This window comes from Oncorhynchus clarkii, chromosome 28 (genome assembly GCF_045791955.1).
Source record: "Oncorhynchus clarkii lewisi isolate Uvic-CL-2024 chromosome 28, UVic_Ocla_1.0, whole genome shotgun sequence".
NCBI classification, from domain to species: Eukaryota; Metazoa; Chordata; class Actinopteri; order Salmoniformes; family Salmonidae; genus Oncorhynchus; species Oncorhynchus clarkii.
In genome coordinates, this window is record NC_092174.1 from 15,271,206 (window position 1) to 15,290,453 (window position 19,248).

The 19,248-nt window shown below is 42.9% G+C and overlaps 1 protein-coding gene across 1 annotated transcript in view; it reads left to right on the forward strand.

The window, feature by feature from the left end:
• Positions 1-19,248, forward strand: part of LOC139387140 (thymocyte selection-associated high mobility group box protein TOX-like) — a 57,493-nt gene that overhangs the window by 10,693 nt on the left and 27,552 nt on the right. Inside the window, exons 2-3 of the mRNA XM_071133164.1 lie at positions 12,448-12,513; positions 17,994-18,101. Of these exons, the coding sequence (XP_070989265.1) occupies positions 12,448-12,513; positions 17,994-18,101 (174 nt within the window). The remainder of the gene's footprint in view (positions 1-12,447; positions 12,514-17,993; positions 18,102-19,248) is intronic.

Below are 19,248 nucleotides of genomic sequence, written 5' to 3' on the forward strand. Positions count from 1 at the left end.
TTGTTAAACTTTTCATATGTGACTGCTTATAGGTTTTTGCTATTGGTTGTGGGGCATTCTAAATGTTACAAAATGTGTAGGGGAAATCATATTTTGGGGTTTAAACGATAATCATATTTACCGGTGAAATATTCCTTTCCTGACTCAAAATGACATGTACCGACCCAGGTCTGTGCCCTGCCCATATCTACTATATAGGTTATTCACCAAGGCCTGGAGTTTTCCCTTGTCTGTTCCAGACTGGAGAATATAGTGCATTCGGAAAGTATTCAGACCCCTTGACTTTTTCCACATTTTGTTACGTGACAGCTTTATTCTAAAACGGATTAAATTGGTTTTTTCCCCTCATAAATCTACACACATTAACCCCATAATCAAAAAGCAAAAACAGGTTTTTAGACATGTGTGAAAATGTTTTACAAATAAAAAACTATATATCACATTTACATAAGTATTCAGACCCTTTACTCAGTACTTTGTTGAAGCACCTTTGGCAGCGATTACATCCTCGACTCTTCTTGGGTATGAAGCTACAAGCTTGGCACACCTGTATTTGGGGAGTTTCTCCCATTCTTCTCTGCAGATCCTCTCAAGCTCTGTCAGGTTGGATGGGGAGTGTCGCCGCACAGCTATTTTCAGGTCTCCAGATATGTTCCATTGGGTTCAAGTCCGGATTCCGGCTGGGCCACTCAAGGACATTCAGAGACTTGTCCCGAAGCCACTCATGCATTGTCTTGTCTGTGTGCTTAGGGTTGTTTTCATCAAGGATCTCTCTGTACTTTGCTCCGTTCATCTTTCCCTCGATCCGGACTAGTCTCCCAGGCCCTGCCGCTGAAAAACATCCCAACAACATGATGCTGTCACCACCATGCTTCACCGTAGGGATGGTGCCAGGCTTCCTCCAGACGTGACGCTTGGGATTCAGGCCAAAGAGTACAGTCTTGGTTTCATCAAACCAGAGAATCTTGTTTCTCATGGTTTGAGTCCTTTAGGTGCCTTTTGGCAAACTCCAAGTGCTCTGTCATGTGCGTTTTACTGAGGGGTGGCTTCTGTCTGGTGGAGTCCAATCAAGTTGTAGAAACATGTCAAGGATGATCAATGGAAACAGGATGCACCTGAGCTCAATTTCGAGTCTCATAGCAAAGGGTCTGAATACTTATGTAAAAGTGTAAGTTTACTAAATGTATTAAAAAATTCTAAAAACCTGTTTTAGCTTTGTTATTATGGGGTATTGTCTGTAGATTGAACAAAGGGAAAAAATATTTATTACATTTTAGAATAAGGCTGTAACGTTAAAAAAAAAGTGGAAAAGTCAAGACGTCTGAATATTTTCCAAATGCACTGTATATTATGTGCTCAGGAAACTCCTGGTGCTATGGTCTCTGTGCTATCTGATGATAACACCTGCCTTGCATCCTTATAATACTGTCCGTCCTGTTCCCATAGTAACAACAATGCTTGTTCCCTGCTCATGTCTGTCCTGTCCCACACAGACACACATCGGTCTAAAGTTGTCTTTCGGCACTGATCTAGGACCAGCGCACTTTCCACCATATCCTAACCCCAACCCTTAGTCTCCAAAACACAAAAATGACCTCAGAGGTGCTATTTCGCCCTACTCCCACAGGCACAGTCAGTCTGTACAGTCTGTACTGTACTGGACAGTCGCCATGGTAACAGGTACTATGGCTGTAGTGTGAGTAAAGGGTTCTGTCCTGCACTCTGTCCTGCGCAAACAGCAGGCGCCGTGGAGGCAGGGTGACATGGCAGATATATTACCCACTGTGTAAACCAGCAACAGCTGCACTGTTGTAATTAAACCCAGGTTAAAAAGGGAGAACCCTGTGCAAACAAAGGAGTCTGGTTACTATACTGAAGTGGCGGGTTCTGAGGTGTAGGGAGCGATTAGGTGTAATACTCAAATGCTTGGTCTATTTGAGACTAGGAGTCAAATGTTATGGATGAAATTGCCCCTAGACATATAAGGTCAGTCAAATGCGCCTGCTAAATGACGTGTATTATTTATTGATATAAAATGACACTAGTTTAGCATCGTTGTCCCTAATGCCATGGAATTCCATGGTGCTCCGTGTGTATGCCACCTTCCTTTTGGCAGTTCTCTATGTTAAAAATGATTGGGATACAGTTTAAATTGAGTAGTTCGACGGCTATACATCAAAGTATATTTAGCGTTGTTTATTCGAGTCTAGCTATCTAGCCTATCGTAGCACAGTTCTGTGGTTGTAGCCTACGCTATCCCAGACGCATAGGACTCTCTCTGGGTTTGTCTTCCTCGCGGTCTGACAGCGCCAATGAGTCTCATCACATCTGTGTCTGTTCCTGTTTATATTGTACCTATCTATATGTTAATCTCATCCTACACTCACTCATCCTACACTCACCGGCCAGTTTATTAGGTACACCCATCTAGTACTGGGTCGGACCCCCCCCCCCCCCCCAGAAACATTCCACAGGGATGTTGGTCCACGCGATGGCTTCACGCAGTAGCTGCAGAATAGACGGTGGTACATTCATGCTGTGAACAGCCCGTTCCATCTCATCCCAAAGATGCTCTGGTGGGTTGAGGTCTGAACTCGCTGTCATGCTACAGGCAATGTTTTTCCACTCCTCAACTGTCCAGGTGTTGGTGATCGCGTGCGTACTGGCTCCGCTTCTTCTCGTTTTTAGCTGATAGGAGTGGAACCCGATGTGGTCGTCTGCTACAATAGCCCATCCTTGACAAGGACCGAAGAGTTGTGTGTTCCGAGATGCTATTCTGCACACCACTGTTGTACTGCGCCATTATTTGCCTGTTTGTGGCCCGACTGCTAGCTTGCGCGATTCTTGCCATTCTCCGCCGACCTCTCATCACGAGCTGTTTTCGCCCACAGAACTGCCGCTGACTGGATGTTTTTTGTTTGTCGCACCATTCTCGGGGAACCCTCAACACTGTCGTGCGTGAAAAGCCCAGGAGGCCGGGCGTTTCTGAGGTACTGGAACCGGCGGGCCCGGCACCGATGATCATACCACGCTCAAAGTCACTTAGGTCAATCGTTTTGCCCATTCTAACGTTCAATTAAACAGTAACTGAATGCCTCGATGCCTGTCTGCCTGCTTTATAAAGCAAACCATGGCCACGTGACTCACTGTCTGTAGGTGTGAACAATTTTCGTGAACGGGGTGTTGTACCTAATAAACTGTCCACGAGTGTGTATGTAAATGAGACACTAGTAGAGGTGTGATTCATGTTCATGCTTAGCGATAGGGACTAGTCATACTCTAGCTAATATGGCGGTACTAGCTAGCCAAGGCTTCATTGCAGCTGAGGTATTAGATTTAACTTTTTGCCCTTTAGCTATACTGACTGACTTATAATAAGTCAGTTCACTAAAGTAGATTAGGCTGAACCACATATGAAGATCATCACAAGTTAAATTGTCTTCAAGAATAGCTGCTAGCAGCAACATCAATGATGAAGTCTCATATCCTTCTGTATCCTTTTGGAATTATGTCACTTCCTGTAGCAGAGAGCCCCATATTCGCTCTAGTATTATGTCTTTGTCGAAGTGACACATACACCATATATACAAAGATTTGGTTATTTCAGCCACACCTATTGCTGACAGGTGTATAAAATCGAGCACACAGCCATGCAATTTCCATAGACAAGCATTGGCAGTAGAATAGCCTTACTGAAGCTCTCAGTGACTTTCAATGTGGCACTATCATGGGTGCCACCTTTCCAATAAGTCAGTTCGCCAAATGTTTGCCCTGCTAGAGTTTCCCCTGTCAACTGTAAATGCTGATATTGTGAAATGGAAACGTCTAGGAGCAACAACGGCTCAGCCGCGAATTGGTAGGCCACGCAAGCTCACAGAGCGGGACCGCCGAGTGCTGAAGCACGAAGCCCGTAATAATCGCCTGTCCTCTGTTGCAACACACACTACCGAGTTCCAAACTGCCTCTGGAAGCAACGTTAGCACAAGAACTGTTCAACGAGAGCTTCATGAAATGGGTTTCCATGGCCGAGCAGTCGCACAAAATTCCAAGCGTCAACTGCAGGGGTGTAAAGCTTGCCGCCATTGGACTCTGGAGCAGTGGAAACGCGTTCTCTGGAGTGATGAATTAGGCTTCACCATCAGTCCGACGGACTGCCAGGACAATGCTACCTGCCCCGATGCATAATGCCAACTGTAATGTTTGGCGGAGGAAGAATAATGGATCGGTGGCTGTTTTTCATGGTTCGGGCTCGACCCCTTAGTGAAGGGAAATCTGAGAACTACAGCATACAATGTCATTCTAGACGTATGAGTTAATAGAACATGTTACAGAACACTCTCCATGTAACACAGGTTCTCTATTAGAGTATCCCAATCCTTCTTAATTTATGATTACTCCAACAGACATACAGTAGATTATACATAACAGCCTCTGTCTGTCAATATGGTCTCAGGTTTAATGATGCATTAGTCACTTGATTCTGGTGGAGATGCTTCCCTAATTGTCCCATGGTGATTTCCTGATTAAAAGCTTAATGACTGAACAAGACTCGCAGAGTGAGTTTTGATATTCATAACAGATGGTGGAAATATTTACTTTTTTAGAATTGAGTAGATGAAATGTAGAGTCCGTCCAGGCCTAGTTTGTTCTATTTGGGGACTTATAAACGGCTCATTATTGATCTAATAAGCATTTTACCTGTTTGGCATTAATCAGGTGTGACAACAGGTGAAGCGAGAGAAAGAGCGAAAGAGAGAGAGCGTCTAAATTGGAAAGGATGCCGATTCATGTTTTAATGAGGCATTGCGCAAGGCGTTCTGCCAAGAGAAAGATTCGCCCAACATCTGAATTAATTGGTCTGGAGGTTAGATTTTAGATTCACATAATGGGACTTTGACGCAGGGTTATGTTGGGGGGGAACACAATGGCTGAAATGACAGCTCAGTTACTAGTCTGTTATCAGGTCCCATGGGTTTGCATTTGTTCTTTGTCATTGTACAAAGTAGTGATTGTGTGTTTGCGATGTGTAGTTGAATGCAGTGCGTATACCATATAAATAGGTTTGTGTGGTTACATATAACATGCCTTGTGTGTCATCATACTGTGAGTGATTAAATATAATTGTTGAGTTGTTTTTGGTTGTGTGTGTGCGCGCGATCATGTTCTTTTCTGTTGTCATACTGCTGCACGTTGTACCACGGCATAAAGTAGCACAAAAACCATCCCCACCACTTCAAAGTAGAACACGCAACAAACACTTGTTGAGCTAGAAATAACCTGACCTACCTTTCAGCTGTAAGCATCCTGAGATAGACTGATCAACTTTACCTTGTTCTAAACACGCTGCACAGTGTGGTTCTTCACACTACAGCGTTTATAACAGTAAAATAGGAAATAAATGTGTTGTAGTTACAAGAGCAAACAAGCAAATCAAATATTTATCTTAGATTATGCACGGTCTGAAAAACATTCATGAAATGAAGGCGCTATAAAAACCACATTTTCTTCTTCCTAGATGAAAAGGAAGGCATCATATCCTGACTTGAAGTGCGAGGGCATAGCTCAAACCTCTGCCGTTAAATCATCAGAATGTTTTGATTACACTAAACATCGTTATCGTTTTCGCCATTAAAACCCCCTTATCCTCTGTCATTTTAACGAACTCCACAGAGACTCGTATTTTTTACCACTATGAAACACAGCGCCTTACACCGCTCACTCTTGTCTTTACGAGGCGGTGCCAGAGAGAGGGAAACGCTACCAATTCAATCAGAAGCAGGCTATGATTTATATAGGCCCGAGTACCTACTCCCCCCCCCCCCCCCCCCCCCTCTCCCTCTACCCAGTGATATGAGCCACAGCAGGGCTCGGCCTGACCGTTACAGTCATACATTACAGTGCTGGGACATAGAAGACACACTCAGCCCTGCTCCAGGCACTCACCAAATTGCCATTTGGAAAAAAAAGAAGGGAGAGAGAGAGGGAGAGGGAGAAGTGGAAAAAGAAATCACTTGGAGATGTAATGCTCCACAGACAAAGGTTGTTCATCAGGGCTGTGATTTGGAGTCCAAGATGACTGCCACTCTTGATATTGAATACTGGGGAGCAGAAACAGAGATACAACACTCCTTCCCCATTTTACTCTCTCTCTCTCTACGTCCTCCGCCCCTCTCTCTATTTTCATCCCCCCTCTTTCTCTTTCTCTTTCTTTTTCATTCTACCGGGGTCCTCTCTCTATTCCTCTCTGCCTATTTTTTTCTCCCTCTCTCTTCCCGTTCCTCTTTAATTTCCCACTCTACTTCTTATTCCTCTCTCTCTATGCCTTCCCTCTCCTTCTCAATTCCTCCCCTCTTTCTCCCTCTGTCTCCCTCTGACCCCTCTCCTCCCCTACCCCCTTCCCCCCTCTCTCTCTCTCTCTCTCTCTCTCTCTCTCTCTCTCTCTCTCTCTCTCTCTCTCTCTCTGGCGACCCTGACCCACTTAGCTAGCTGCTTGTTATTCAGACTAGGGTTTATCCACAGAGAAAGTGTGTGTAATTTGGTTTGACAACAAAACCAGCCATGCTCCTCATAGGGTAGGCCTACCTGATATCAACAGCACTCCCCACACAGCCACAATGTGAAGAAGGGACGGCCAGGCATTCGTGCGGTTGAGTCAGTTTCTGCGATAACAGATTTTTTTGTCATGTCAGTTGAGTTGAATCAACAAATCACAGCACAGATTGATGTCACACTTCCTGCTTTTACTTCTTGCTTTTACTTCCTACTTTGCTCATATAGGTACACTCGCAATGACCGCCAGTCCACCCACTATGCCATCGTTGACTTGAATGGGGACGCCCCTTCTATCCATTAGTTTTGTTGCTATTCGAACGGTTATGAGGGAGACCGCGGTCATTTGGACTGCCAATTACCGTCATCAACAGTTGAATGACCGACACAGCCCTAGCAGGAAAACTGCATTGCTATCCACTGCATATAGGGACATGTTTTATTATAAGATAAGCCTTTAGTTGCCACACAAAAGCTCTCAGAATACAGGATCTTCTCATGATTTGGTTTTATTTTCCTCTTCTCCGTCCTTCTCAGAGCAAAACTGATGAAGAGTGAAATAGGTTCCGCTGTTTGATTCACATCTTAACACGTAAGATGGAAAGAAAATGACAATCACCACAATATCCACTTTTTTTTCTTCTCTTTTCTCTCTCACTCTTTTTCTCCCTGACTTTGTCAATGATATTCTAGACAGTATGTCGTCTGTATCAGTCTGTTTGCCGAAACTGAAAACGAGGGCTAGCGAACTAGCGAGTTAGCGTAGCTTCCATGATACGAAACTCTCTTCTGTGGTTGTCACTACATTTAATCAGACACTTTTCTCCTCCACACCTCCATGACCAAAACGACTTTAACGATAAAAGAGATTACCCCGTGCCCATCTGCGTCACAGGAGCCTATCGAGTACAACCAGGCAATAAAGGAAAGAGCACAGGTGCAGAGGCAGAAAATAGAACTCGCTCTATTTCATTACAGTATGTATCAGCGAGCAGGAGATCTGTCAGTTCGGCACATATCATCGTGCGCCAGAAAAAGCAAATGGATAAAGCCAATTTGACAAAGGGGTCAATATACGGCATCCAATAAAAAATAGAATCTACACGAGCTGTCAGGGGCTATAAACATCACAGTAATGACCCAAATGCTCAAAAGAAATGCATTCAGATCAGATGGTTTCTCTCGCCTCGCTCAATTGCGTAGTCTAGTCTACTCTGCTTGGGTTAGTCTCTAGTTTGCCTTTTACGATGTTTACTGTATATTTGAGATAACTGTAGATTGATGACGAAGATGCCACACCCACGGTGCAACATCGTTTAACACGGTATCTTGCAAAGAGGCTGTGAGAGACACTGAAGCGACTATGGCCACTTTGATTGACTGACTATTAGTGTTGGGAGGAACAAGGCTCCTGAGCTAAACAATGGGTTACTGTATCATGCACCGACACTATCCATCATATCCTACTGCAACCCAATGGGAGCTCTTTAGAGTTGACAGCAAAGAGCATATATTGGTTTATCTGAGTCAATGGGCAGGATGAGATATTGCCAATTGTCGTAGAGGTCAGGGGTTATATAGTTGAAGTCGGAAGTTTACATACACTTAGGTTGGAGACATTAAAACTCGTTTTTAAACCACTCCACAAATTTCTTGTTAACAAACTATAGTTTTGGCAAGTTGGTTAGGACATCTACTTTGTGCATGACACAAGTAATTTTTTGAACATTTGTTTACAGGCAGATTATTTCACTTATAATTCACTGTATCACAATTCCAGTTGGTCAGACGTTCACATCCATTAAGTTGACTTTAAACAGCTTGGAAAATTCCAGAAAATGACATCATGGCTTTAGAAGCTTTTGATAGGCTAATTGACATCATTTGAGTCAATTGGAGGTGTACCTGTGGATGTATTTCAAGGCCTACCTTCAAACTCAGTTCCTCTTTGCTTGACATCATGGGAAAATCAAAAGAAATCAGACAAGACCTCTGAAAAAAATTGTGAACTTCCACAAGTCTGGTTCATTCTTGGGATAAATTTCCAAACGCCTGAAGGTACCACATTCATCTGTACAAACGGTAGTAAGCAAGTATAAACACCATGGGACCAGCAGCCGTCATACCACTCAGGAAGGAGACGTGTTCTGTCTCCTAGAGATTAATGTATTTTGGTGTGAAAAGTGCAAATCAATCCCAGAACAACAGCAAAGGACCTTGTGAAGATGCTGGAGGAAACAGGTACAAAAGTATCTATATCCACAGTAAAACAAGTCCTATATTGACATAACCTGAATGGCCTCTCAGCAGGGAAGAAGCCACTGCTAAAAAACCGCCATAAAAAAGCAAGACTACGGTTTTCAACTGCACATGGGGACAAAGATTGTACTTTTTGGTCTGACGAAACAAAAATATAACTGTTTGGCCATAATGACCATAGTTATGTTTGGAGGAAAAAGGGGGAGGCTTGCAAGCCGAAGAACACCATCCCAACCGTGAAGCACAGGGGTGGCAGCATCATGTTGTGGGGGTGTTTTGCTGCAGGAGGGACAGGTGCACTTCACAAAATAGATGGCATCATGAGGGAGGAAAATTAGGTGGATATATTGAAGCAACATCAGTCAGGAAGTTAAAGCTTGGTCGCAAATGTGTCTTCCAAATGGACAATGACCCCAAGCATACTTCCAAAGTTGTGGCAAAATGGCTTAAGGATAACAAAGTCAAGGTATTGGAGTGGCCATCACAAAGCCCTGACCTCCAATCCATAGAAAATGTCAGTTACACCAGCTCTGTCAGGAGGAATGGGCCAAAATTCACCCAACTCATTGTGGGAAGGTTGTGGAAGGCTACCCAAAACGTTTGACCCAAGTTAAACAATTTAAAGGCAATGCTACCAAATAGTAATTGAGTGCATGTTTATTTCTGACCCACTGGGAATGTGATGAAAGAAATAAAAGCTCTCTACTATTATTCTGACATTTCCCATGCACAAAATAAAGTGGTGATCCTAACTGACCTAAAACAGGGAATTTTTACTAGAATTAAATGTCAGGAATTGTGAAAAACTGAGTTTAAATGTATTTGGCTAAGGTGTATGATAACTTTTGACTTCAACTGTATATGCCCTACTTATTAGCGTTACATTGCTGTTGGTCTATTTGTGAACAGCAGAACACATCTGGGGTTTATCTAACAGTGGTGTAAGTCACTAAGGCTAACAAAAGTAGCGCTCCCCGTGTGTTTGTGTGGTCTCACAGCATGTCAATGTATTGGTTTATTAGCTTGGGTGTTTATGTTGGCAATGCTCTACAGTTTACACTTCACTTCCATCCTTATGTAACTTTATGGAAGAAGAGGAGGGAGTGAGAGGGAGAGAGAGGGAGAGAATGTCAGAGAAAGAGAGAAAGAGATAGAAAAAAAAACTTTTGTTGAGAACACTCTGAGCACATGTTATACTCTGCGAGAGAGTCAAGTCTCACACAACTTATATACACTGAACAAGAATATAAACGCAACATGCAACAATTTCAAAGATTTTACCGAGTTGTAGTTCATCGAAGGAAATCAGTCCATTTAAATAAATTCATTAGGTCCTAATCTATGAATTTCACATGACTGGGCTTGGGCTCAGCCATGGGTGGGTCTGGGGGGGTCATAGGCCCACCCACTGGGGAGCCAGGCCCAGCCAATCAGAGTTTGAGTTTTTCCTCACAAAAGAGCTTTATTACAGACAGAAATACTCCTCAGTTTCATCAGCTGTGCGGTTGGCTGGTCTCAGACGATCCTGCAGATGAAGAAGCCAGATGTGGAGGTCCTGGGCTGGCGTGTTTACACGTGGTCTTCGGTTGTGAGGCCGGTTGGATGTACTGCCAAATTCTAGGCGGCTTATGGTAGAGAAATTAACATTAAATGATCTGGCAACAGCTCTGTTGGACATTCCTGCAGTCAGCATGTCAATTGCACGCTCCCTCAAAACTTGAGACATCTGTGGCATTGTGCTGTGTGACAAAACTGCACATTTTAGAGTGGCCTTTTATTGTCCCCCAGCACAAGGTGCACTTGTGTAATGATCATTCTGTTTAATCAGCTTCTTGATATTTCACCCCTGTCAGGTGGCTGGATCATCTTGGCAAAGGAGAAATGCTAACTAACAGGGATGTAAACAAATTTGTGCACAAAATTTGAGAGAAATACTTTCTTTTTGCGGATGAAACATTTCTGGGATCTTTTATTTCAGTTCATGAAAAATAGGACCTACACTCTTTATGCTCAGTATAGATTGTTTTTCCAGTGCTGCTGTTGCGAGTCTGTTTCATGTTCCATGGACACATGCAGCTGTTCCATGTAATCATTCATAATGCAAAGGAGTGGGTTCATTCTGAGAAATGAGTGTCTGTGTTCCTAACCCTATGACTCCCCTTTCCTTGGACTGCCAGACAGACGCTCCAGTCTAAACTGTGTGGAGAGATAGAGGGGAATTGGGTTACAAGAGGTCAGCCATGACACCCTGTTTTGGCTTTTTGTTAATTTTGTCATCCGATCGCTCATTTGCATCGGTGTGACAGCTGGCAAATGGAAAACAGTTGTTTGTCCAGTGTCTACCTGCGTGGATGGGTTTCACTTTTTTCTTGTTCTTTTTCTAAAGGTAGCTTCTTGTACGAACAGTGTGGTCCCTTGTAGAACAGGTGAACGGGATGGTTAGAACAGGATGCTACTGCTGAGGTTGAGACAGACAGAGTTCTTTGTCCAATCAGCTCATGTTAAAACCTGTCCTAGAACCAATCACAACTCTGTATCTTGTATCCAATTCTGATATGAACTAATCCCTTTCAGGTGATTTTCCCTGTGTTTTATTTCTTTAAATAGCAGTCTGCTGGAAGCCATTTGTGGTCAGGCACAGTTAAGATCTACTTTAACACTGAGTGGAGTTGTAGCAAAACACGTTCATTTCCCAGGTTTCCCATACAGCTGGTCCTTCACAACTCCTTCATCATTGACTCTGCTAAAACACACTTAGGATAACGGGAGAGAGAACTAGTTAAACACTCTGGGCTGGGGATTCAAAACAGTTCCCTACTATAGACCCATTTCACGAATGCATTCTGACATCAAAAGAGAAAGAGCTTATTTGTTATTTGAGACATCTAATAATGTGTCAGAAGTCAGCCTTAACTAAGAGATCCCAGATGTTAAGAGAGAAGGGGATAGAGGGAAATGAAGGACAATGCAGTATGTAAATACAAACTGGAGCACTGCCAACACATTGGTTAGACTGAACTAATTCATACTGGACAATATGCACTGAATCACAGAAACACAGTGCTCTTGTATTTTGCGCTCTCCAGTTGTGTGTGTGTGTTTGGTGATTCACTAACTCAAAGCAGTGTAGTGTAAGTGGAGATGCAGCGTGGACAGACAGACAGACAGAGGGTCTTTTCTGTTTTATAACAGATTGCACATGAAAGGATTTCATAAAAGCCTTCCCTTTGTGGCTTGTAATTACTAGTGTGCTAATTGCTTCAAATCGCTGACATCTCAAGTCGATAAGGAGGAGGACTTCAAAGGGAAGACAACAGCAGGAAAACATCAGTTTTCATAGCTAATATAATGTTCTCTTTTCCTCCCACTTCCTCCACCCCTCTATTTCTCTCTCTTCGTCTCTATCTCTCTTTCTCCCTCTCTTCCTCTCTCTCTCTTCCTCTTCGTCTCTTTCTCTCTTTCTCTGTCTCTTTCTCTCTCTTTGTCTCTTTCTCTCTCTCTCTTCATCTCTATCTCTCTTTCATTCTCTCTTTCTCTCGCTCTGCCTCTATATCTCCCTCTCTAACTCTCCTACTCACATACCCAAAATGAAGTGAACAACATTGTAACTGTGTTGTTGTGTTGTCTGTGTGTTTGCAGTACAACAGTGAGACCATGTTCCTGGGCATGCCAGAGGCTGGCCTGGACTTTGTGCCAACCAACCAGGTGGGTTAATTACTCTTCCCCGTGCTTTTGTTTCAAGTCTTAATTAAACACTTTTACGCCGGCGCATCGCTAAATTAGTGCCTGCTATCAGTTGCCACCGTAATCAGGGACTATTATAACATGTAAACAGAGCGTTTAAACCTTGTTGCAGCCTAATCAATGAAGCCGCTAAATGGGTGGGTTGTTAGAGAGCTTTTATTTTCTTCCCAGTTAGATTTACAGTTCTACCTAGCTACACAACCTGATGTCATGGTTTCACTTTTCCATAATTGGATGAACGTTGATTTTTGACCCATTAATTCTGCGTGGATACAGAGTTAATTCCACATGGTTACAGGGTTAGTTCCACATGGTTACAGGGTTAATTCCACATGGATACAGGGTTAATTCCACATGGTTACAGGGTAAATTCCACATGGTTACAGGGTTAATTCCACATGGTTACAGGGTTAATTCCACATGGTTACAGGGTTAATTCCACATGGATACAGGGTTAATTCCACATGGATACAGGGTTAATTCCACATGGTTACAGGTTAAATTCCACATGGTTACAGGGTTAATTCCACATGGTTACAGGGTTAAAACAGTTAAAACAGGGGTACGTTTATGTATTAATTCAGAGTGGTTAAGGTTAGGGCCATTTGGGGAAGGCTTAAAACAAAATAATAAAAAATACTGTAATGTTTCCATTAATTGTCAACAAGTACTCTTCCTGCTTGCTAGAAAATATTGAGGGGGGGCGCCTACAAAGGCCAATATCTATGTCCTTGGGACCTTTTCAAACGTCCAAAATCGACGGCTCTTCCTTGTGACCAGCCTGAGCTACAGCTAGGCTGGGTAGAGTAGACAAGACCTGGGTTCAAATACTATTTGTGCCTATTTGAGTTTGCATGACTTAATGAACCAATAGAATAGTCCCAAAATTGCAAATCCCGCCAATCTGGCACACCCAGCAGACTAGAGCAAACTATGAAATAGTATTTGAACCCAGGTCTGGTAGAGTAGACTGCTGCTTAAATGGCCTGTAGATTGGCATCTATCACTGAAGAGAGGGGCTTTCATGTGTACATGTGTTGCAGGGCTGTTTCTCCCTATATTGTAGTAGTAGAGCTACAGTAGCTATCTGCCCTGGGTGGATGGTGGATTATTTCAGGATACTGGTGGTGTGTTCCTGGTGTTGTTGGGGTTGACCTCGGGTGAAACTCATTTTGAGCGTGGAGCGTCTAACAGTGGGCTGTGTGATAAGTGTAAATACCACTCAGATAAGGCCCAGTGGACAGGCTAATGGTTAGGAGAGGGTATCTGTGTGTGTGTGTGTGTGTGTGTGTGTGTGTGTGTGTGTGTGTGTGTGTGTGTGTGTGTGTGTGTGTGTGTGTGCGTGTGCGTGTGTGTGTGTGTGTGTGCATGCGTGTGTGTGTGTGCGTGAGTGAGGCCTTAAGGGACGCAACACAATCAAATATTTATAAAGAATCGTATGTTCCTGAGGTAGCCATCATGGCCAGATGAGAGAGTCTTTCATGTAGCTATAATTTCCCATTTATTGTGTTTTAGTTCAAACACAGTGTTCCTGTCTGTAGGAAATGGGTAATTAACTGACTTTGTTAATTAACTAAAGGCTTTTTGTTAATTAGCCTTTTGTCTGGGGACTGTAGCGAAATGGAGGTCGCTAGCATTACAGGAAGCATTGGTATCACAAATTGCTCCTAAAATAGGATATTTTCAAGTATTGTGGTGGCAGCATCATGTTCTGGGTATGCTTGTCACCGGCCAGGACTGGAGAGTTTGTCAGGATCATAAAAAGAAATGAAAGGAGCAAAGCCAAGCTAAAAAGTTAGATTAAACCCTGCCTCAGTCTTCTGAATACATAACCCTGGGATACAGTTTTATTTTTTAGCGGGACAGTTACACACATTGTAATGCCAAAGACACACCAGAATAGCAGTGTTCCTGAATGGTCAAGTCTCAGTCCGGATTTAAATCTGCTCTAAAGTCACAGACAAGGTTTGAATATTGCTATCCATCAATGACTCCCAACCAAATTTACTGAGCTTGAGCAATCTTGACAATAATAATGGATACATGTTGCCCTAAGAGTTGTTGTTGGTAGAAGCCTATTCAAAAATAGTCACAGCTGTAATGGCTGTCAAAGGTGCTTCTACCAATTATTAAGTCTGGGGTGTGAAGTCATACGTAATCGAGACAACTTCGGTTTTGAGGTTTGATTCATTTGGAAAATGTTGTATAATTATTTATTTTTTGATAAAAACAATTTGTGGTATCCAATTGATTAGTAGCTACTATCTTGTCTCCCGTACGTGCTCGGGAGAGACGAAGGTTGAAAGTCATGCATCCTCCGATACACAACCCAACCAAGCCGCACTGCTTCTTAACACAGCGCCATCCAACCCGGAAGCCAGCTGCACCAATGTGTCGGAGGAAACACTGTGCACCTGGCAACCTTGGTTAGCGCGCACTGCGCCTGGCCCGCCACAGGAGTCGCTGGTGCGCGATGAGATAAGGATTTCCCTACCGGCCAAACCCCGACGATGCTGGGCCATCGCCCCACAAACAACATTTTCTTAGCCTACATATCAATACATACAGAAAAACTATCTAGGTCAAGTTAACACTTTTTTTATTCAGTTGAATTTCTTCTTCTTGTGAAATAGAAGTGTTATGAATTAGTTATACCTGAGGAAAATCACATCGATCGAAAATAAGGTTTACAGTCAGGTTAGTGGAATATTGTGTTGGGGAATTATTATTTGGGGTTTCGTGGTATGCCACATAACTTAAAATGTGTAAAGGTATTGTTTCAGAAGAATTCACACCTTCCAGCACGCATATATGAAACACCCTTCACTATAGTCAGAAACACATTTACTGAGGTGTGCATGCCTGGTGCATTTGTTTCAGCAGAGATGTTAAAACGTGTATAATTCATAGCCATGCAATCTGAGTAATATGCTGAACCCAATCCCCCCACATCTCACTTTTAACCATCTTAGGCAATGTGTATTTGACAGGATGTGAATAATGAATAAAAATCAATTATGGAAGTATGCATCTGTCAAGGTCAACATTGTTATGTCATTCTGCATCAGACAGTGTTTTGCATCATGTATATGGACATAATTTAATCTACTGTATACCACTCACACAGTCGGTCGTATCCATGACAACCTTTATTTTATTTACGGAAAATATTTTGATCATTTACTTAGTCATAGAGATTGCCAGATGCCCCCATAATGAACCCCTAAGGGATTTGTTTATATGGTGTATTCCCATTCCAGAAGGAGAGACAACATTAATAAATAATATTGGAGGTATTATTAATATGGATATAGGGTATTGTAGAGGGAGTACTCAGGAATGTATGGGGGAAATATATTTCATTATGGCACAGCTGCTTACATTGGAGCACTCTCGTGCCCTTATATAGTCCATGTAGTGCTAAAGTTGATATGTATTACACATGTACATGAACAGATATCGATATCCATACACTTTATGGATACAGTGCCTTGCGAAAGTATTCGGCCCCCTTGAACTTTGCGACCTTTTGCCACATTTCAGGCTTCAAACATAAAGATATAAAACTGTATTTTTTTGTGAAGAATCAACAGCAAGTGGGACACAATCATGAAGTGGAACGACATTTATTGGATATTTCAAACTTTTTTAACAAATCAAAAACTGAAAAATTGGGCGTGCAAAATTATTCAGCCCCCTTAAGTTAATACTTTGTAGCGCCACCTTTTGCTGCGATTACAGCTGTAAGTCGCTTGGGGTATGTCTCTATCAGTTTTGCACATCGAGAGACTGACATTTTTTCCCATTCCTCCTTGCAAAACAGCTCGAGCTCAGTGAGGCTGGATGGAGAGCATTTGTGAACAGCAGTTTTCAGTTCTTTCCACAGATTCTCGATTGGATTCAGGTCTGGACTTTGACTTGGCCATTCTAACACCTGGATATGTTTATTTTTGAACCATTCCATTGTAGATTTTGCTTTATGTTTTGGATCATTGTCTTGTTGGAAGACAAATCTCCGTCCTAGTCTCAGGTCTTTTGCAGACTCCATCAGGTTTTCTTCCAGAATAGTCCTGTATTTGGCTCCATCCATCTTCCCATCAATTTTAACCATCTTCCCTGTCCCTGCTGAAGAAAAGCAGGCCCAAACCATGATGCTGCCACCACCATGTTTGACAGTGGGGATGGTGTGTTCAGCTGTGTTGCTTTTACGCCAAACATAACGTTTTGCATTGTTGCCAAAAAGTTCAATTTTGGTTTCATCTGACCAGAGCACCTTCTTCCACATGTTTGTGTCTCCCAGGTGGCTTGTGGCAAACTTTAAACAACACTTTTTATGGATATCTTTAAGAAATGGCTTTCTTCTTGCCACTCTTCCATAAAGGCCAGATTTGTGCAATATACGACTGATTGTTGTCCTATGGACAGAGTCTCCCACCTCAGCTGTAGATCTCCGCAGTTCATCCAGAGTGATCATGGGCCTCTTGGCTGCATCTCTGATCAGTCTTCTCCTTGTATGAGCTGAAAGTCTAGAGGGACGGCCAGGTCTTGGTAGATTTGCAGTGGTCTGATACTCCTTCCATTTCAATATTATCGCTTGCACAGTGCTCCTTGGGATGTTTAAAGCTTGGGAAATATTTTTGTATCCAAATCCGGCTTTAAACTTCTTCACAACAGTATCTCGGACCTGCCTGGTGTGTTCCTTGTTCTTCATGATGCTCTCTGCGCTTTTAACGGACCTCTGAGACTATCACAGTGCAGGTGCATTTATACGGAGACTTGATTACACACAGGTGGATTGTATTTATCATCATTAGTCATTTAGGTCAACATTGGACCATTCAGAGATCCTCACTGAACTTCTGGAGAGAGTTTGCTGCACTGAAAGTAAAGGGGCTGAATAATTTTGCACGCCCAATATTTCAGTTTTTGATTTGTTAAAAAAGTTTGAAATATCCAATAAATGTCTTCCACTTCATGATTGTGTCCCACTTGTTGTTGATTCTTCACAAAAAAATACAGTTTTATATCTTTATGTTTGAAGCCTGAAATGTGGCAAAAGGTCGCAAAGTTCAAGGGGGCCGAATACTTTCGCAAGGCACTGTATATACATAAATGGAAATATTTCTGTAATAGTAAATATCTTACCATAGTGGGCTACATTCAGGTCTCTTGGAAAATAGACTTTATCTCAATGAGGCTAACCTGGATATATGACGGTTAGATAAAGCATCCTGGTTGTCCAGAGACCAGCATGTTGCTCTGCTGTTTGTCATTGTTCTCTAGACACTAATCTAAGGCCAGTTTTACATTCCCACTCCAATGATTATTTGGCCTAATTTGAGGAGGTGGATCTGACCCTAGATCTGTGCCTAAGGGTCCTTCCTTCCTCCCCTCTATGACCCCGTGGTGACCATTGACCTTTCTGTGTCCCCCTCTGGTAGTTCCGTGTGCCTCCCAACCCCCACCAGACGCAGACCAGCGCCAAGCAGACTGGACCCCTGTGGAAACGAGAAGGCCCTGCTCACTCCGATGGCCCCCGGCTACCCTGGGTAAATATACAAGAACAAGTACAACACCAGTGGGTTTTAGGGCTCAGACGCAAGGCAGGCAGACACTGGACACACCACGTCATTTCAACGTGAATAATTGGGTAATATTTGGTTGATACCTTGACCAATGAGATACCAACCTATTTTCACCCATTCAGAAATGCAGCCAAAAGTTTGTTCAATTCCAAATGTGTTAGCTATCACTTTCAACCATCTAAAAGGTGCAACCAAATTCCAATGGAAAATCTATGTCTGACTTTTGGTTCAGAAGTCACCGAAATGTGTTACCACTGCGCTTTCAACCATCTAAAAGCACAACATAGTTCAAATGGGAATACAATGTCAGATATTTTGTCCATATATACAGCGAGGGGAAAAAGTATTTGATCCCCTGCTGATTTTGTACATTTGCCCACTAACAAAGAAATGATTAGTCTATAATTTTAGTGGTAGGTTTAATTGAACAGTGAGAGACAGAATAACAACAAAAACATCCAGAAAAACGCATGTCAAAAATGTTAGAAATTGATTTGCATTTTAATGAGGGAAATAAGTATTTGACCCTTCTGCAAAACATGACTTAGTACTTGGTGTCAAAACCCTTGTTGGCAATCACAGAGGTCAGACATTTTTTTGTAGTTGGCCACCAGGTTTGCACACATCTCAGGAGGGATTTTGTCCCACTCCTCTTTGCAGATCTTCTCCAAGTCATTAAGGTTTCGAGGCTGACTTTTGGCAACTCGAACCTTCAGCTCCCTCCACAGATTTCCTATGGGATTAAGGTCTGGAGACTGGCTAGGCCACTCCAGGACATTAATGTGCTTCTTCTTGAGCCACTCCTTTGTTGCCTTGGCCATGTGTTTTGGGTCATTATGCTGGAATACCCATCCACGACCCATTTTCAATGCCCTGGCTGAGGGAAGGAGACCCAAGATTTGACTGTACATGGCCCCGTCCATCGTCCCTTTGATGCGGTGAAGTTGTCCTGTCCCCTTAGCAGAAAAACACCCCCAAAGCATAATGTTTCCACCTCTATGTTTGACGGTGGGGATGGTGTTCTTGGGGTCATAGGCAGCATTCCTCCTCCTCCAAACATGGCGAGTTGAGTTGATGCCAAAGAGCTCCATTTTGGTCTCATCTGACCACA